Genomic DNA, 21602 nt, shown 5'->3' with positions numbered 1-21602 from the left:
AATACAAGAGCAGGATGTGCTCACCGGAACCCCCACAAATGTGCACTCCGGAACCCCCACAAACGATGAGCTGGTTCCTGTCTTCAGATACATTTTCAACACCTCCCCGGAGTCATGCCATGTGCCCGCCTGCCTCAAGTCCTCCAACATCGTCCCTGTTCCCAACAAGCCAGAGATTACAGGACTTAATGACTAGAGACCTGTGGCACAGACGTCTGTAGTCATGAAGTCTTGTGAGGGCCTGATCCTGTCCCACCTCAAGTCAATCACCTTCCCCCTCTTGGATCCGCTGCAGTTTGCCTACAGGGCTAACTGGTCTGTACATGACGCAGTCAACCTGGCCCTCCACTCCATTCTGCAGTATCTGGACTCTCTGGGAACCTATGCCAGAGTCCTGTTTGTGGACTCCAGCGCTGCCTTCAACTCCATCCTCCCAAGCTCTTCTCCAGGACAAGCTCTCCGAGCTCAACGTGCCCAACTCCCTCTGCAGGTGGATGAGAGACTTCCTGATGGACCAGAAGCAGCATGTGCTGCTGGGGAAGACTGTCTCGCACACTCAGACCATCGGCACCTGATCCCTTCAAGGCTGTGTATATTCCCCGTGGCTCTTCTCCAACTGCTGCACCTCCAGCCATCAATCCATAAAACTGATCACGTTTGCGGACAACAGTATCCTCATCTCAGATGCTGATGAGCCTGCCTACAGGAGGGAGGTGGACCAGCTGGACAGCAACAACCTGGACCTGAACACCTAGAAGACATAGGAGATGATCATGGACTCTAGGAAGCAGCAGCACCACGGTGCCCCCTCGCCCTCACAGATGCCACCATCTCCATTGTGGACTCCTTCCGCTTCCTGGGCACCACCATCACCCTGATCTCAAGTGAGGGCCGACCATCAGCTCCCTCATCAAAAATGCACAGCAGAGGATGCTCTTCCATTGGCAGCTGATGAAATTCAAGATGGCAATCTTGGTGCAGTTCTACACTGCCATCTTCGAGTCAGTCCTCACCTCCTCGATCACCATGTGGTACGCTGGTGCCACTGCCAGGGACAGGCACAGTGCAGAGCACTGTGTATGTTGCTGAGAAGGTCATCAGCTGTACGTGCCCATCAATTCAGGACCTGTACGCCTCCAGAACCCGGGGGTCTGCAAGTCGGATTACAGCTGACTCTACACACCCTGGACACAGCCTGTTCGACTCTCTACCCTCAGGCAGGAGGCTACAGTCCATTCAAACCAGAACTTCCCGCCACATGAGCAGCTTCTTCCCCTTGGCCAACAGACTACATCCAACCATCCATTTTCTATACCACTTATCCTCACTAGGGTCGCGGGTTGCTGGAGTCTATCCCAGCTATCTTTGGGCGGGAGGCAGGGTACACCCTGAACCGGTCGCCAACCAATCGCAGAGCACATAGAAACAAACAACCATTCACACTCACATTCACACTTACGGCCAATTTAGAGTCCTCAATCAACCTACCACGCATGTTTTTGGGATGTGAGAGGAAACCGGATCGCCCGGAGAAAACCCACCCAGGCACAGGGAGAACAGGCAAACTCCACACAGGCAGGGCCGGGATTTTAACCCTGTCCCCAGACCTGTGAGGCAGATGTGCTAACCAGTCGCTCACCGTGCCGGCCCATCAGACTCATAAACACTAAATAAGGTGGCTGGTATCACCAATTAAAACTTCATAACTATACACGATGCTTATTGCACACTGTTTATGCTCATTGCACATTGTTTATTTTTGTTCTTCTTAGTCTTTTTATGTTTTAATTTTTACTATTACCATCCAGCTATGTTTCATGTTGCACCATCAGAGCAAGAAAACGTCCTAGTTGTATATGTACATTTCACTGACAATGGCAATAAAATCGATTCAGATTCTTAACCCTAACATTTTCACTGCAGGGTGTGTCAGTAAGATAGCAATAGTGTGTCAGTGAAAAATTTACCTGATTGTGTGTACTGGGCCATGTAACCAGACAACAAATAAGAATGTACTTACCCTCTTGTTATCAGCAGGACTGTGATAAAACTGAGAGATGACCTGTGTACTGCCATTCTTGCCCTTGGCCTCAGACAACTGGAATTTCCCAGAGACAAGTGTGAAAGTGGACCCAGAGTCATAAGACACATAGACCTGGATTCAAAGCAGAAACAGATAATGAGTAGCTGCCTATTTTCTGTAAACTTACTGACATGCATCACAACCCCCTTTTGCAAAATCTTTAGCCACACACCCCCTCTATCATGCCGACAGAGCTGGCGCATCGATCAATGGAGTCAAACACTAAAGTACAGAAAGACACTACTTTGTGTCCCGCCCTTTTCAGTTTTTAGACACTTTAGGGTGTAAATTTGTTCCAGACTGCTATTGTCTTTGTCTCTTTCCCAAATAAACAATGAGAAAGTGTTATCAGTCACCTTAAGGCTCTGTTTAAAACTTATCAAGTTAGAAACCTTGGGATAATATTGGACTCAGACCTGAATTTTAACAGCCACATTATATCAATAACATCTGCACCTTTTTACCATCTCAATTTTTTTGCCAAACAAAATAACAACCAAACAAACAGTGTCGACACTGCATTTCAAATTATTATGCAAATTATATTTTTCCTCAGATTTTCCAAAATAGTTCATACAAATGACAGTCGGGATAATTTTCAAGTAATCAACTGTCAGAATGTTTTTGAACAAACCGCTCAATGATAACAGTATTTTTTGAAAAACAAAAAACAAAAAATGCAGTGTTCTAAATTATTATGCACAACTAAGTTTCAAGACATTTGACAGGTTTTAAAGAATTGAAAATAGTCATTGAGTTTGCAGCATCAAGTCATTAACTGAAATCAAAAGCTACAGTATTTCAATAAAAATCATCATATACAGTCCCCTGCAAAGGTATTGGAATGGCAAGGTCAATTCCTTTGTTTTTGTTGTATACTGACGACATTTGGGTTTCGGATCAAAAGATGAACGTGAGACTAAAGTTCAGAATTACAGCTTTTATTTCATGGTATTTACATCTAGATGTGTTAAACGACTCAGGACAGAGCACCTTTTGTTTGAACCCACCCACTTTTCAAGTGAGCAAAAGTATTGGAACGTGATTAATGGGGGTTTCTAGTTGCTCAGGTGTTCCCTTTTAGATTGATTGCTTAAAAATTAGATAGTGCTTGTTTTTGGCTTTGGGTTTCACCTGTGAAACCTGCATTTGCTGTTAAGCAAACATGAAGACCAGAGAGCTATATATGCGAGAAAAGCAAACCATTTTGAAGCTGAGAAAAGAGGGAAAATCAATCAGAGCTATTGCACAAATATTGGGTATAGCCAATACAACAATTTGGAATGTTCTGAAAAAGACAGAAACGACTGGTGTTCTAAGCAACATACATCGAACAGGTCGGCAAAGGGTATCAACTGCAGTTGATGACAGAAACATTGTGAGAGCTGTGAAGAAACACCGAAAGACAAAAGTCAGTGACATCACTGCCAACCTCCACAAGGCAGGGGTAAACGTATCACAACCCACTGTTCAAAGAAGACTTCGAGATAAGAAATATATAGGCCATACCACAAGATGCAAACCACTCATCAGCAAAAAGAATTGGAAGGCCAGATTGGATTTTGCAAAGTAGTACAGAGATGAGTCACAAAAGCTTTGGAACAAAGTTTTATGGACGGATGAGACCAGGTTTAACCTCTACCAAAGTGATGGAAAGGCCAAAGTATGGGGAAAGAAAGGATCTGGAGGAAGGAATGTTGGAGGTAATGTCATGGCTTGGGCTTGCATGGCTGCTTCTGGAACAGGCTCACTAGTTTATTGATGATGTAACTCATGATGGTAGCAGCAGAATGAATTCTGAAGTCTACAAAACCATTTTGTCAGGCAATTAACAGAAAAATGCATCCAAACTAATCAGGAAAAGCTTTATCATGCAAGAAGACAATGACCCAAAACACACTGCCAACAAAACAAAGGACTTCATCAGGGGGATAAAGTGGAAGGTCTTAGACTGGCCAAGTCAATCACCGGACCGTAACCCAATAGAGCATGCATTTGACCTCCTCTTTTTTTTTTTTTTTTTTGTCCTGTTCGGCTTTTAGGTCAAGCAAACAACCCAATGGCACCCCCCCAGCAAACCCCCCACCCGCTCCACCCCCAGGAGAGCAAGACGCCCCCACACCCCAACCCGCAGGGCCCGCAATGCAGCCAGTCCCCGTCCAGGCCGAGGGCGGGAGAGTGTCCCTTGTTTGTTGGAAAGGAGGGCGTATAGGGGCACCCGACAAGGGAACGGTACGGGGGGGACCAAGGAGCAGCCGCGGGCCATGAGAGGTTACACAACACCAAGCAGTCATCGAGCCCGGGGGGCCCGGCACCACCCCCCAGAGATGTATGTATGTAGTGCATTAAAACATAGGGGTGTGTGTGATGCATTTAAAATCCAGGGGGGCAGGCAGGGCGCACGGAGCGGGAAACTGCACAGACGTGCTGAAACCCGATCTGACACCCATACCCTCCCGATTCCATACCAATCCCCCAGAAAACCTTTGATACATGTATGTAACCCAGATGTGTTTAGTGAGAAAAATATATACAGTGAGTGGTGTGAGTGTGTGCTAAGTGAGTGATTAAGAGGCATGGCTCCATTTTACCTCCTGAAGAGGAGACTGAAGACCCCCAGAAACAAACAAGAACTGAAAGAGGCTTCAGTCAAGGCCTGGAAAAGCATTTCTAATGAAAAATGAAACAGTCTTGTGAAGTCAATGGGTTGCAGGCTTGATGCAATTATTACAAGTAAAGAATATGCCACTTTAAGTTAATGTAATGTCTGTTCCAATACTTTTGCTCACTTGAAAAGTTGGTGGCTTCAAACTAAAGGTGCTCTGTCCTGAGTTGTTTAACACATCTAGATGTAAATACCATGAAATAAAAGTTGGAATTCCGAACTTTTGTCTCATATGCATCTTTTGATCTGAAACCCAAATGTCTTCAGTATACAACAAAAACAAAGGAATTGACTTTGCCGTTCCAATACTTTTGGAGGGACTTTAACAAGACGAGTTGCATTTTGGTATAAGACCCCTTATTTGATAGCAGCTTCACAATTCTGACATCCATTAAACATATGACTTTTTGAAGCGTTTCTGCTTGAATTTCTTTGAGATGGTGCATTGTCATGCTTGAATATTATTTTGTTAATGATGTTAAGCACAGTTCTTTTTTGGTAACATTGAAGAAAGTGGCCAGTAAGAAAAACCCATCATAATTTTCACACCTTCAGGGACCCTAAAGAGGCTGACCAGGAAATACTGGCACATTAGCCCAGTGCTCTACACTGGCTTCCTGTCGCTCAGAGAATAGACTTCTAAATAGGTCTGCTTGTGTACAGGTCTCTTCATGGTCTAGCACCAAAGTACATCTCTGACATCTTAGAGCCATGTGAACCTTCTTAGGCTCTGAGAACCTCAGGGAGTTTTCTACTGCTGGTGCTGGTCAGGACTAAAATACCGTGAGGCTGTTTAAATTTTATGCTGCTAAAACTGGAACAGTCTTCCAGAAGATGTGAGACAGGCATGACTAGTTGTCATGCATGTCATTGATTAGTTGAAATGTACTTTTGTCCGCAGCGGGACTAAAACCCATCAGATTCGAGAGACTGCAATCCTGCCATTCAGAGACTTTACTTAATATACAGTATTGTGAAACTATTTGAAGGAAAACTGTTAAGGAAAACAGAAAAAATATCCGCATGAATAAACCTTTAAAGCGTTTCCCAAGTTTCAATTTTCCAAGGCTGGTTAAGTGAACTGTGAGTCATCTGTCAACTCAAGGATGGCACAACAAGAAAGCATGCATGCTCTTCAATTATTGCTTGAGGATAGGGTGTCATTTATTTCTTACTATGGGTGTGCACTGGCGAATGCTGCATTAAAGTCTAGCTCGATAATCATAAAATCAATTGAAACATGACAAACCTGATTTAAAAAAAAAAAAAGATGCAGCTTATGGCACTCTGATGATCAGTTAATATAAGAGGGAAGGGAATGAAGTAAAAGAGTCACACCTGATCTAGTTACTGGAAAGTTCTGTCAAACTAACTCTGGACGGTGCAAGTTTCATAGGTCTTACCCATGGATGTGTTCAGCTTACCGAGCTCGTTCTGGGTCCAACGGCTCCAACGCTGTCTCTGGCCAAAGCCACAATGACATTGCTCTTTTCTCCAGCCCAGTGGACGACCATCTGGTTATGAGAGTCATTCAAGCTGGCCTGTGTAACAAAAAGTGGTGAAATCAGGATGAGGAAAATTTAATTTGGATTTAAGTGGTCCTTTTTACTAGATACCGTTGGCATTCTAATTCCTGCATGGTGAATGTACATATGTTTGACTAACAGACAAAATGTTTATGGCTATACAACACGATTATTAACTCTTAGGAGTACAAAACACAAGTCTTTGGAGTCTGGAACATGCTATTTTTGATACAGTAAAAACAAATGTGTCAAGCCATTCAGCTTTGGCAACAGATTTGGAACTAGGAAGCATACTAATTCCTCACGGCTCATGAAAGTGACTCCCCTAAGATGAGTACTGTACGTCAACGAAGTCACCACGACCAAGCATGGTAAGTTTGGATAAAATGTGGAACTTTCAAACATTTTCAAGCTTTTTTTATATATATATTTATTTACAATAACTTTATACTGTACTGGACGTTTTAGGGCATGAAAAAAAACTACAAAACAAGCATTTTGTATTCTACAGTAATAAGGGTGCATATGGCTTCCAAAAAAAAAGAAAAGAAAAAAAGTGCTTCAATGTAACGGACAAGCTGCTATTTCGGACAACCAACCGCCTTTATTAGTCCATTCTATTGAGGTCCGTTCTATTGAACTTTTTAAATGCTGTTATTATGAGCAGTTCATTGTATACACCCAAATGAAATTAATTATTAATTTCATTTGATGAAATGCAAGTGCATTACCACAGCTACGGGTAATAAAGTATCTTCTGTATTCCTCAACTAAACAAAAGGACCATATGCCTTACAAGAAAGTACCTGTATTATTTTTCTTGTTCATTTTGGAAGGCTACTGTGCACAACAACACCCATTGCCTGCTTTAATCCTATTCATATCCCATGTTTTCTGCTGCTGCTTCTTATGCTTCTTCATTTGGCATAAACAGCAAGCCCACGCTGAAGATGGAGTTCAATCCCAGACCATGGATGTATGGGGATTGTCACTGGATGCAGAATATCCTCAGCACTGAAATTTCCTTCAATGAGGACAAGCTTAGTTTTTACAATGTTTAAGATGCCGCCCCACACCTGAAGCTCAAATCAAGAGTGGCATCAGCAGTGAAGATGGGGCACATTTTATTGTTATGGGCACAACACACATATGCTGCGCTGCTCATCCTACAAATGCACGTTCCTTACATTTGGGGCATTTTTTTAAATGGAAAGTATAAATGTTATTGTAAAGAAGCATTGTTACAACAGAGAAATAGTCTGTCAAAGAGAAATTTCTGAACATTCAGTTTTATGTTTATTTCATCTGTCTTTCCAGCCCAAGACACTTATGGCTAGAACTGAAACTTGGTAAACATTTTTAAAACTATTCTTATTTAGTTTTATTTATATGTATTTTTATTTTGCAGAATTTAGTGCTCACCAAATACAATAAATGGCAGCTCTTAGCTTGTTACACTAATGGATGATATAAAGCAAACAACAGTGCAACACTGGGGATTTGCAAATGATTAACAGTTAACACAAATACCAGCACCAGCACAGTTAAATAACTACAGACAATCCTGTTAACCCATTCTTTTCCAGTAAGCCAGCAGCTTATCATCAAAAGTGGATAAATTCCCATCCATCCATCCATTTTCTGAGCTGCTTATCCTCACTAGGGTCGCGGGCGTGCTGGAGCCTATCCCAGCTGTCATCGGGCAGGGATAAATTCCCTCCCTATGTAAACGAAGAGAGTCATTGAGAGTCTGGAACACAACATTGAAATAACTCTAAGAGGGTTCATCACCAAATGTCATCCTTTTTAATCTTATCCATAGCACAAATATTTTCAAGTCTACATATTTAATGTGATCTTTACAGACATTACCTAACTTTGGATGAGCGGTTTCCTGCACCTCTAAATATCAAAATTCTGTCCACCATATTTGCATGCTTTTAGCACACTAGCATCACAATACTGCTGTCGAGGAGTGGACTCTGCGTCTATTGCTGACAAGGAGCAGGACAGGGTAACAATACAACAGGCATTTTAGCCTTCACTCCCCAACAAACCTCCCTTCTCTTCAGCTCAAAGCTCGCCATTATTCAACAAGACTGAAAAGAAGGGGGGTGCAGCATGGCCAGGAGCCCAATAGCAGCACAGCCAGACTCAAGCAATGACATCATCTTTGGAGGACTTGCAGATAATACATCGTTGCTCTGCTATCTGTTACGAGGTGCAAATAAGATTATTTTCACCTTTGCTATAAATATTGATTCTCATTGATAGTAGAATAAGATATGTGTTTCTCATTGACAAAGCTTGTTGCAAAAACTAAAATGGGTAAATATGCGTGAAGACGCACTCTAAATGTAAATGATTCTGCAGTGTCTATTGGACTCTTGCTCCATTCATCCACAAGAACATCTGTGAGGTCAGTGGTCATTGATGTTTGACAAAAGGGTCTGGCTAGCAATCTTTGTTAAAGTTCATTCCAAAGGTATTTGATGGGATTGAGGTCTGGGTTCTGTGCAATTTCTTTCAAATTATGCTCATCAAAGCATGCCTTCATGAACCATCGTTGCTTTCTGAAAAGGTGATTCTTACCTTGTGGGAAGCCACAAGGTAAGAATCACAGAATTGCCTTGGTAAAATGAAAATTAGGCTTGAGGGGAATTGACAAACTCAGCTCATGATTGATTATTAGATTGTTTAGTAATGTAGCTGCTGTCACAAAAAAAGCCCTTAGCCCAAGCCTGTAAGAAACTTAATGCAGAGCTCAGAGGGTAATCGTGAATTATAAACTGACTGGAAGTTTTAGATAACATTTAATGGATATGTGCAATAGCATAATTCTCAAACACAAAAGAAACTTTATTACCATACACAAGTGTGAGAATTTGGGACAACTGAAGAGCAGGGTCACCAAAGTGATGAATTCATTCAGAATATGTTACTTCTTCCATCTATCCATCCATCCATATATATTCCGTTTTGCATCCCTACATTACTGCAGAAACTATGAAACGTGTGTGTAGTTTTTCACCGCAAGATGGCAATGAAGATACTGTAGCGGCTGAATCTGAATAGTGTATGTGTATGGCACAATGTGCATATTTGCAGTTAATTTTGCATGGAAATTTGCTTTGGAGCAGAAGCAAACACATCTGCAAAAACAGAGGACAAGTCCCCGCCCGCGGGGGATGCGCACAACCGTTGTGCACTAATGCAATATTGCTGCATCCGTAAACACATGGAGGTAGACAATCGTGGAATATATTGTGTTTTTTTCTTTAAGTAAATGCAGTGTGGCAACAGTTCCAGTTCTCGTCAGAATAAAGTAAGTACAGTAGTATGTTGTTATTTGATTCGTTGTGATTAAAATGCAAAAAAAATAAAAAATACATGAGTGTCACAGCAAAGGGTCTGAATACTTCAGAATACTCTGAATACTTATGTGATATTGTGTGATATTTCAGTTTTTCGCTTTTAATAAATCTGCAAAGATTTCAATAATTCCGTTTTTTTCTGTAAATTTGGGGTGCTGTGTGTACATTTATGAGGAACAAAATTTAAAACAATTTTAGCAAATGGCTGCAATATAATAAAGAGTGAAAAATTTTAGGGGGTCTGAATACTTTCCGTACCCACTGTATATAAATAATATAATAAATATTATACAACCCCAATTCCAATGAAGTTGGGTCGTTGTGTTAAACAAATAAAAACAGAATACAATGATTTGGGAATCATGTTCAACCTATATTTAATTGAATACACTACAAAGACAAGATAAGATAATGTTCAAACTGATAAACTTTATTGTTTTTAGAAAATAATCATTAACTTGGAATTTTATGGCTGTAACACGTTCCAAAAAAAGCTGGGACAGGTGGCAAAAAAGACTGAGAAAGTTGAGGAAAGCTCATCAAACAAACACCTGTTTGGAACATGGTGAACAGGCTAATTGGGAACAGGTAGGTGCCATGATTGGGTATAAAAGGAGCTTCCCTGAATTGCTCTGTCATTCACAAGCAAAGATGGGGCGAGGATCACCTCTTTGTGAACAAGTGCGTGAGAAAATAGTCGAACAGTTTAAGGACAATGTTCCTCAACGTACAATTGCAAGGAATTTAGGGATTTCATCATCTATGGTCCATATCATCATCAAAAGGTTCAGAGAATCTGAAGAAATCACTGCATGTAAGCGGCAAGGCCAAAAACCAACATTGAATGCCCGTGACCTTCGATCCCTCAGGCGGCACTGCATCAAAAACCGACATCAATCTGTAAAGCATACCACCACATGGGCTCAGGAACATTTCAGAAAACCAATGTCAGTAAATACAATTCGGCGCTACATCCGTAAGTGCAACTTGAAACTATACTATGCAAAGCAAAAGCCATTGATCAACAACACCCAGAAACACCGCCGGCTTCTCTGGGCCCGAGCTCATCTAAGATGAACTGATGCAAAGTGGAAAGGTGTTCTGTGGTCCGACGAGTCCACATTTCAAATTGTTTTTGGAAATTGTGGACGTCGTGTCCGCAGGGCCAAAGAGGAATAGAACCATCCGGACTGTTATGGACGCAAAGTTCAAAAGCCAGCAACTGTGATGGTATGGGGCTGTGTTAGTGCCAATGGCATGGGTAACTTACACATCTGTGAAGGCCCCATTAATGCTGAAAGGTACATACAGGTTTTGGAGAAACATATGTTGCCATTCAAGCAACGTCTTTTTCATGGACGGCCCTGCTTTTTTCAGCAAGACAATGCCAAACCACATTCTGTACGTGTTACAACAGCGTGGCTTCGTAGTAAAAGAGTGCTGGTACTAGACTGGCCTGCCTGCAGTCCAGACGTGTCTCCCATTGAAAATCTGTGGCGCATTATGAAGCGCAAAATACGACAACGGAGACACCGTACTGTTGAACAGCTGAAGCTGTACATCAAGCAAAAATAGGAAATAATTCCACCTACAAAGCTACAAAAATTAGTCTCCTCAGTTCCCAAAGGTTTATTGAATGTTGTTCAAAGAAAAGGTGATGTAACACAGTGGTAAACATGACCCTGTCCCAGCTTTTTTGGAATGTGTTGCAGACATAAAATTCAAAGTTAATGATTATTTGCTACAAACAATCAAGTTGATCTGTTTGAACATGAAATATCTTGTCTTTGTAGTGTATTCAATTAAATATAGGTCGAACATGATTTGTAAATCATTGTATTCTGTTTTTCTGTTTAACACAACGTCCCAACTTCATTGGAATTGGGGTTGTATAAATTATATTGAGTTTGGTAGCACTGTGAGCTCATACGGCGGTATCTGAACTGCACAAACGCCAAGAGTTGGAAGGGGCGTGTTGCTGTTCTGCCATTTCAAAGGCAAAACACGTTTGTGTCACAAGAGTATCACAAATTTTATTTTCAATACTGTATAATCACAGGCTTAATCTAAGTTGTGTATCAGATCAAGATATAAATACCGTGAAATAAAAAATGAAACTGTTGGTGTCAAACCCAAATTTTTCACACTGAGGAATTGCCTCAATGTTTCAATACATTTGGAGGGGTGTATGTATGTGTATATTGCAGGGGCATTCTTCATTTCTCATGCATGAGATTTTGAGGTGATCCTGGCATATAATCAAAAAGGTGTGACTAGTAATGGTGTTAACTGAGCTGCTCCACCATTAAAAATGCCTTATTTACATAGTGTACACATCCATTATGATGTGTTACTGCCTCCTCTGCTGACTTTTCCCAATGGCTCGAGGGTCATTATTGGCCTACTCAGAACAGTCAACATGACTAGCAATAATATAGTACAGTATAAGGACAGAGGATGATCACGAGGAAGCAGTTGTAACATCTCTCAGCACCTCTCCCATTTGTAAAATGAAATGGGTCAGAAAAAAACAGTGACACGCAGTAAGCATCACTAACTAGGTCGAGATGTAGGAGAAATTTAAGTTGAAAGACTGCATTACCAATGCTAATTGTAGCATTATTGACAATGAACAGCAGGAAATATTCTGCTTGTTTAGCGATATAATCAATAACGTCTTAAGTCTCAGAATCAGAATTATCGTTATTTGCCAAGTATGTCCAAAAAACACAAAAGGAATTTGTCTCCGGTAGTTGGAGCTGCTCTAATACGACAACAGTCAGTCAATTGACAGAGAACCCTTTTGAGCCATAAAGACATTGAGAAAAAGCAGTCACTGAGCAATAAAGGGTTGCTAGTTATCTGGTAATGCCAGTACTTTTTTTTTTTCCTTGAATTAGTTTACAATTATTCCAGTTGGGCTACAGGGTAGCTCGTGGCTTACACATGAGCCACACAGATAAGAGGTCCTGGGTTCAAAGTTTGGCTCAGGCTCTCCTGTGTGGAGTTTTCATGTTCTCCCTGTACTTGTGTGGGTTGTTTCCAGTATAATGAAGATTCCTGCCACATTTAAAGACATGCAGGCTACATTAATTGAAGATTAATTCGGCCATAGGTGTGAATGTGAGTATGAAAGGTTGTGTGGGGGTCATGGTTTGTTGTATATTTAAGGTTTAAACTGGAGTTCTCACAATATAATCATGTGATCGGAAATCAGGGCTGATCGTCTTATTTTCAGCTGATTGGTATCAGGACAAATTTTTATAATTTTCAAAGGTCATAAAGCGACAATATAATCCTACGGTACAAAGATATTGCCGAATAGAACAGTAATATATTACAAATGTTCCGGGTTCCTCTGGTGGCGTGAATAAGACGAGAGGCAGAGATCTACATCCACACAAATCCTGGGATTCCACAGAAATTTATAATTTATTCAAGCTTTTTAATACAGTTGTACAGCACCTATTTGTTCATACATGAACCACCAAAAAATTACCTAGCAATATGGGGTGAGATGATTGACAAAAGAAAATAGGACCTATATCGAATGCATTCATCTGTTAGCAGGCGTGCTCATTTAGCGGTACCCAATACAACAATAACTGTTTATTCTGATTGATGTGTTTATATGGAGCATTTTCATTTTGTTTGGGCTTCTAAACCAATTTTCTACATGTAAACCCCCCCCCTACTGTTTCGCTGGACACATGTGAGCCAAGTTCAATAAATGGAGTATGTGTAGTGTGCATGCGTTCCAAGATAGTATTCGTTCGTGTGTTTTTTTGTGACAAAAGTGACTTTGGACACCCTACACCTTGAAAACTAACACTAACATTGTATAAACAATGAATGAACATGCATGCGGTGACTGTACCTTGTGTATGAAATGCACTATATAAATACATTTGCCTTGTCTTTCCTAATGTCACGGCAGCAACGCTACTGCTTTGCGGTAGCATGTTTACATTACCCGTAAATACTCATGTACAGCACTGCTAGAGGAGAATGGATGTAAACAACACTGAGCATGGATGTAAACAACACTACATTATAATGTACAAAACAACAGTGTACATTCCTTGAAAACTATTTGTATTACCAGATATTTTGAATGGTATTTTTCCTTTTATATTTGTGTTTGAATTACCTTTTATTCATGTTATTTCCTATATAAAATATGTTTTATAAATAAATGGATAATGGAAATCGAAAAAATGAGAGAAAATTGCCATTTACTTCCTTTAATTTTACGGAAAAATATTATATTGGGTATATATCATTAACGGAATATAAAATTAACTATATCGGGATATGAAATTTTGTCCATATCGCACAGCGCTATGTGACACACAGTAAGAGAGCTACATTATCCAAATGGCTGTTACAACAACTTCAGTGTTCATGGTTTGTGTAGGGAGTAAAGTTGTACGAACCACTGCTGCACTAGACCTATAGCCATATAAAAAGGTATCACGTTAGGATACTTTTTTTCAAATAAAAAAATTAAGACCGTTGAAACTGTTTGGATGTGCTCTCTTTTATTTCTTCATAACGCATTGCTGAGGTATGAGAGCAGGACTCGTTATCGACTCCAAAAAAAAATAAACATTTAAAAATTTAAAAAAATCAGTGACTTGGATTTGGACTCGCAAAAAAATGCGATCGGGACATCCCTGGTTTAAACAAATAATGTAGGCAAGTATAATCACTTTTAGGGGAGCGTTATTTACAGAAACTCCTTATTTGCAGCCTGGCTTTGTCCATAAACCCAGTGAATAAAGGGGGTCCACTGTACATACATAATACTACAATATACTCCATATAAAGTGTTTATATATTGTATATAATGTAGGATAAACAAAGTGAATGACACTGCTTTAATTACCGGTGCAATGCCCGCCAACTTCCACACAAATCTAGTCTTAATTTTTACAAGCCAGCAGAGAGATAAATAGCAACACCAGACCAGCTGACCATTTAATAAGAACCTTCGTTACCAGCGTCTTTCACAGTGACGAAACCTGATCCTAACCACACTCCCCAGAGCCTATTTGTCCTGTTTGTAGTGTGTGCACTGATCACACACAAGAAGGTTGTGGTCAGTATGCGACAACAGCATGTGTTGAACTGGTGATGGATGACAAGGAGACCTTTCTCTCTGCTGTGTGTTTACAGGTCACTCTTATTCATCCTGTACGTATTGTTTGAATATGTGGCCCTGTGATGATACCTCAACATTTGTGCAGATAGACTTGGTGTTGGTCAACTCATTTAATATTGTATGCTTTTAAACATTACAGGCAAACAATGACAGAATATGTCAGAAAGTCATCATGGTGTATTCATCCACAGGGACAGAAAATAACTGTTTTAGGATTGATTACTGGCCCTAAAACCTCTACCCATTATATTGTGCATCTATACTTTTCATGTGTTTTCAGCCAACAAGTTCCCAGAGCTGTTCTGTCACTTTTAACAACTTCCTTAGCAGAAAACCATGTCAACCTGGTACAGTTGACTCCTTTTAGATGCTTATAACACCGTGACCATCACAGGTGTGCCTGTGGTAAACAAAGACAAAATACCAGGAGGCTTGGGAGTGGTTGTTAAATAACAATGCGGGCAGACATATAAGGAAGTGTCTTAATAAATGGCAAGTCACAACACAAAGAACCAAAGCTTCCTCATATTACCATAACACGTACTGCTAAAAGAAATACTAGCTCTGCCATTGTAAGCTCATCTAAATCAATTTGCAGAATTTGCACTACTTAAAATAAATGCTCTAGAACATAACTGCCCATTAGTCCCCCACTCGGGGTTCACCAAAAACCATCTTTGTGTAGAAATCCTGTGAATATACAAACCAGACATAAATAAATGTGTTGGCATGTGCATTTACTGCATCTTCAATGTCATTAATATGTAGTGAATTCATTGAGTAAGAGTCAGAACATTTGTAAAAATTAAAAATAATAAAATTCACCATGACCTGGATCACCAGCGTTACTATCTGACGCGTGTATGTATACCTGCTCCAACTACAACCCATTAAATGTAATTGTCACCTGGCCACCCTTCCAATTAAAAAAATAATTGTACCCATGTGTGTGTGTCTGTCTATCCATCCATTTTCTGTACCGCTTATCCTCAATAGGGTCGCGGGCATGCTGGGGGCCGTGTGTACCCAAGCAAATGTTTGACACACTATTCGGTCACGCCTTCTGTCTCTACTATATAGTTTCTGATGGACTGTTCCGGTGTTCCTTTTCATGAATATAATTAGAGGCATAACATGGGGCCAGAGAGGGATGAGTTTTAAACATTTTCATAATATTTCTACTGTCAGATCATACAGATTTTATGTATATGACCAAGTGTGTTTTTTTTTAACTCAAAGGAAGGAAGGAAATATGGGTGGGATTGGATGGATGGATGAATAAACAGATGGAAGGAATTACCATTGGAATTACAGTATACTGCTATATTATTTCACTTCTCGACACTATGGCTTAAGGCATATGTCTTACCTTTTTTTTGTTTTGTTTTTTTCAATCTGTCAGGTAAAGCAACAGTCACTACAAACTCTTTAGAACATCTTCAGTCAAGACATCTCAATACATTTCTGTCCACTACTATAACAAAAAAAAAAATCGTGTCAAAAGATAGCAAATAATTTCCTTGTTTGTCGGAAGTCTTCAATTATCTGTTTGGAACGGTATTTTGTGAAAGTCATATTGCCCTATAAGCATGAACGTATTTTCAAAAGAATTGTCAGCCGCTTTAGATGGCAAGTGATTATTAATTAATTGCTATTGTCAGAAAATTCCCCAGTTGTTGCGAATCTGCTTTTGGAGCTAGCTAGACAAGTGCCGAGGTAAAGCAGGTTAACAGTTGACAGCCATTTGAGCATGGTGACGATAAAAAAAATAATAATAATAAAATAAAATAAAACAGGTGAACGCAGCGTTTTTGGTTGTGATCTTAAAAAAAAAAATCACTGCCATTTACGGCTTTTGAATTCAAATATCCATGTTAAAACGGAGGACTGGCAGTTAATGAGTTTGAAGTGTGTCATTTTGCATCCTTGTCTACTCTGATAACATTTCGAGTTACTTCTGTCTGCGGGTGCATACAGTCAATGGTGTGACTAAGAAAACAACCGTGAGCCTGGGGGATTTCTTTAAAGCTTGCCAACAACGAATCATTTAAAGGTGTGTTTCATTGTTAAAGGTGTTACTCTAAAAGCACTACTGGGGTGCATCTCAGTACCTGGCCGTACACCTTAGGCATGGTAGATTCGCTTGTGCTCCGCCGGCTTCTCTTTGGCGGAGGGGCGCCGTGGTCCGACCCGCCTTCAGCAGCACCAAAAGCGGCCAGCCCGAGAGGTGGAGCCGCGTTGCCCCCTCCATCTCCATCTGGTAAATCCTTATTTGCGTCTACTGTAAAATATCCCCTGTGCTGCGGTGCTATGTAACCCTCCTCATTGTAAAGATGAAGCGTCGACGAATGTATCCCTACAAGCCATAAGATAACGACAGAAAGCGAACGCCGAAGAGGACACAGCATCCTGACTGCTTGCGGTAACGCCATGTTTGTGTATGTTTGGCTTTCAGGTTAGGTAAGCGCCAAGAGCTCCTTCTACAGGCTGCGATGAGCCCGGTGTTGCATTTAGAGCTGTGGGAATTTTGAAACACACGCGTACTCGTTCAAAGGCCTTGTTCAAAGCAAAATTGCAACATGAAAAAAAGATGTATTGCTATATAAATAGAGGCTGAGCTTATAAAATAGGGACCACACTTTTCTTTAATTTTTGCTTGTTAAATTGTTGCAGCCTAACGTTGCATTCGGATAAATGGACGATGGAAAATAAGAGTATTTTTAGCCAAGCATGGCATATTTGACCGCTTCTCACACATACTAAGCGCAATCTACTAAAAGACTGTGCAACATTGTTTCATCATAATATTTGCAATAAACGAAAACCATATCATAATATGGTCATTCTCCCAAATGTGAATAATTATCCATCCATCCATCCATTTTCTGTACCGCTTATCCTCACTAGGATGGTGGGCATGCTGGAGCTTATATTTTGTGTTAATAAGTGTCTTTTGATAAATGTGTGTTTATGTCTACTTCTTCATTGACCTCAATGCTGCAAATTGGCAGACGAAAGAGGCATTCGTCCTAGCGCCTTTCTGTACAAGCATAAGACTGCACATCACTAATAAACATTGTAGCACTCTATATAAAACAGGACAGTATACTATACATCACCTGTGAACATATCGTGTCTATCAACATTGCTCTTTATGTTCAATGTATTGGAAGTATGCTATATTATCAATGGTCAATCCTCTGTCATCCTTGGGTTTTGCTTTTTGTGTATCACCCTGAAGCTTTATTAAAAATATAATAATGATAATGGCGGCACGGCCTCGACTGTATGGAGTTTGCATGTTCTCCCCGTGCCTTTGTGGGTTTTCTCCAGGCACTACAGTTTCCTCCCACATCCCAAAAACATGCTTGGTAGGTTGATTGAGGACTCTGAATTGCCCGTAGGTATGAATGTGAGTGCGAATGGTTGTTTGTTTATATGTGCCCTGTGATTGGCTGGCAACCAGTTCAGGGTGTTCAGATAGCTGGGATAGGCTCCAGCATGCCTGAGACCCTAGTGAGGAGGATAGGCGGTACAGAAAATGGATGGATGGATAATAATAATAATCTTCAGTGTGAGAACAATCCATCTCTCAGCCTTCCTCTGATGAGAACAGTTACACAAGCTTGCATTTTTAAGTGCTGTGTGACGTTGACATGAAGAAGCACTGTCGTGAAGTCAGCGGCGACCGAAATGTTTTATTGTCTTGCATTGAATGTACAGCTTTCTTATTTCTTAAGTAAACAGTTAATGCCATGTATCTACAGAAAATGGATGGATGGATATTTTATTGCTGGTTTGATTTTTATACATTCCGTGTAAATATTTTATCTACATTGAGGTTTCTAATAGTGATTTGTGAATAAACATTTTGTTGTATTTATTCTTCTCTTTTTTTATATACAAAACAGACTTATTTACTGGCACAACAGAGTACGTCTAAATAATTATATATGATAATAGGATAGACTATTTCAATATGTAGATAGGCTATAGATATAAATATATTGCAATCCTGTTAAGAGTTTGTGGTTGAATAAAAATTGTGCAAACAGTTTCAAACTGTGGTGGTCTTTTCACTAGGCTTTACACGATCAGGATCTTTGGGCCCAATCACCGATCACAAGATGGAGCAAAGTGTCTATTTAAATGACTTGTTCATTTACTGTATATACTTGTGTACTGTATACTGAGTCTCTTCAAAAGTATTCTCTAGTCCAGTGATTCCCAATCAGTGTGCCGTGGCAGCAGCGATCTTCAAGTGTGCCATGGTAAATTATCAAATTTTACTTAACTGCTCAAAAAACCATTTCATGTGCTTTCATATGTCCTTTATGGTATGTAACAGCTGGAAACACAGATAATTGAACCATCTGCAAATGTTATCAATAGCTAACAGCCCAGAGTGAAATGAGTGAAGAAATACAGATAGATGGACAGAGAGAAGAATATATAAAATGGAGGAAATAATTATTTGACCCCTCACTGATTTTTTTAAGTTCACCCACTGACAAAGGTCTGTAATTTTAATGGTAGGTTTATGTTAACAGTAAAAAAAAATTGAATATCTAAAAGAAAATCTAGACAATCAGATTTAAAAAAAAAAGAAAAATGTGTTGGCATTTCATTCAGTGAAATAAGTATTTGATCTACCAACAATCATTTGGGCTCTCACTTTAAAGGTGCCATATTTTACCAAACCATTTTTTTCTAGTATTTAAGATGTTATATTGGCTCTATGGTGCCGAAGTAAACATGTGAAATATGAATTAAAATCGTCCACGCATTCCTGAATTCCAGTAATTTTTCTGCCGGTTATTCGATTTTCTCAAGTTTATCTATGTCACTAGCGAAGCTCTCCGGCTTCCCTTTCAGCTTCCGAGCACTGTCAACATAACAAACACGTGTGCTCTCACACCTGCGTCCCGTACAGCCAATCAGAGGAAAGGGGGCGGTCAAATATGGACAAAGCCGATACAAAACTGGGTCAAACAGAAGTAGCTGTCAAAGGGGACTTTTCTGGAGACTCGTATGACAAAACCAAGGTGTTTTTTTTTAAACGAAACTGACACTTTTATACTAAATCCATGTTGGAGAGTCACTCTATGGAGGTCTAAATAGCCACAATATGGCACCCTTAAGGATTTGGAGAGGATCTGCAAAGAGGAGTGATCCTAATTTCCTCCGAGATGTGTGCAAACCCAGTGATCAACTACAAATAAACGTCTGACCTCTGTACTGGCGAACAAGGGGTCCTCCACCAAGTACCAAGTAAGGTTTTGATGGAGTCAAAGACCCTTTGCCCTCAATGAATTGCAAAAATAATATTAATCCTTTGTCTTATATGATTTTCTTTTTGATATTCTGTCTCCCCCTGTTAACATACACCATCCATCCATCCATTTTCTGATCCGCTTCTCCTCACTAGGGTCGCGGGCGTGCTGGAGCCTATCCCAGCTGTCATCGGGCAGGAGGCGGGGTACACCCTGAACTGGTTGCCAGCCAATCGCAGGGCACATACAAACAAACAACCATTTGCACTCACACCTACGGGCAATTTAGAGTCTCCAATTAATGCATGTTTTTGGGATGTGGAAGGAAACCGGAGTGCCCGGAGAAAACCCACGCAGGCACAGGGAGAACATACAAACTCCATACAGGCGGGACCGGGGATTGAACCCGGGTCCTCAGAACTGTGAGGCTGACGCTCTAACCACTCGGCGACCAAGCCCCCCTGTTAACATACACTTACCATTAAAATTATCGACCATTCATGTCTTTGTCAGTCGGTAAACTTACAAAATCAGAGGGATTAAATAATTATCTCCGCCACTGTAGATAACATTGAATGGCATTGTCCACAATGTGAATGACACAATGAAGTATAAAGCTATTTTTGTGAACTTTAACCTTAATTGTTTTATTTCCAATCCACTGTGGTGCTTTGAAAAGGTAAAACCTTGAAAAACTCAAGTCATTGTCCAAATAGTGGACATAACTACAATGTATGGATTACTCCACAAATAACTATTCAATGTCTTTAAATAACACTCAGTTATAGTTTTTATTTGCTCTTAACACACGCATGCACACACACACACACACACACACACACACACACACACACTCACGCACGCACGCGATGGTACATTACTGCAATTGGTGTTGTGTGAATCAATATGTAAATCTTCTGATTCCCAGGAACCAGAACATGTATCTAGTAATACTAGTGTGAATGTGCGTTGGTGTTGTTGTTTTTAATACTCGTGTGAGAATTTTACATTTCCGAGGTACTGTGAAGGCAACATGCAACAGACGAGCGGATGCATCTTTCAAATTAAGTAAAATAAATCTCAACCATTTGATTTTTAGGAAGCGATAATGACTTACAACATAGCAAATTTCACCAGGATGTTACTTTATCTCGGGAAATACTAACACAATTTCGACCCCCCCAAAAAAAAAACAGTTCAGAACAGGTTTTGTAAGGAAGAAAATTAGTTTTAGAGGTGCTAGCTAGAAGCAAGTAAGCTAGAATTTATCTCTAAAAACAGCATCTTCACGTGTGTTAAATGTGTAGCTGGACTGACGCCATCGACAGTATGCTCTGTAAATGACTAAATAACGATACACTGGATATCTTACATTACCTTATATTACGCAAAGTAAGTGGAGTTATACAAGTGCTTTATAGTTTCCCAACTAATCACGGTGATGGAATGAGGTTTAGCTTGCTGTCTGACAATTAAGTTTGCGCGAAGCCTGTCTATTACGAAACAACTCCATGTTT

General features: G+C 40.2%; 1 protein-coding gene across 2 annotated transcripts in view; it reads right to left on the bottom strand.

The window, feature by feature from the left end:
* sorl1 (sortilin-related receptor, L(DLR class) A repeats containing) overlaps positions 1-17278 on the bottom strand; it is a 104355-nt gene extending 87077 nt beyond the window's left edge. For both annotated transcript variants that reach the window (XM_061682027.1, XM_061682028.1), the window contains exons 1-3: positions 16924-17278; positions 6173-6289; positions 2021-2155 (exon numbers count right to left, since the gene is read on the bottom strand). In XM_061682027.1, coding sequence (XP_061538011.1) covers positions 2021-2155; positions 6173-6289; positions 16924-17244 — 573 coding nt within the window. In that variant the 5' untranslated portion in view covers positions 17245-17278. The remainder of the gene's footprint in view (positions 1-2020; positions 2156-6172; positions 6290-16923) is intronic.
* Positions 17279-21602: the final 4324 nt, after the last annotated feature.

The sequence above is a fragment of the Phycodurus eques genome, chromosome 7 (assembly GCF_024500275.1).
Source record: "Phycodurus eques isolate BA_2022a chromosome 7, UOR_Pequ_1.1, whole genome shotgun sequence".
Lineage (NCBI taxonomy): Eukaryota > Metazoa > Chordata > Actinopteri > Syngnathiformes > Syngnathidae > Phycodurus > Phycodurus eques.
Note: the sequence above shows the minus strand (reverse complement) of the source record. Positions and strands in the feature narration are given on the sequence as shown.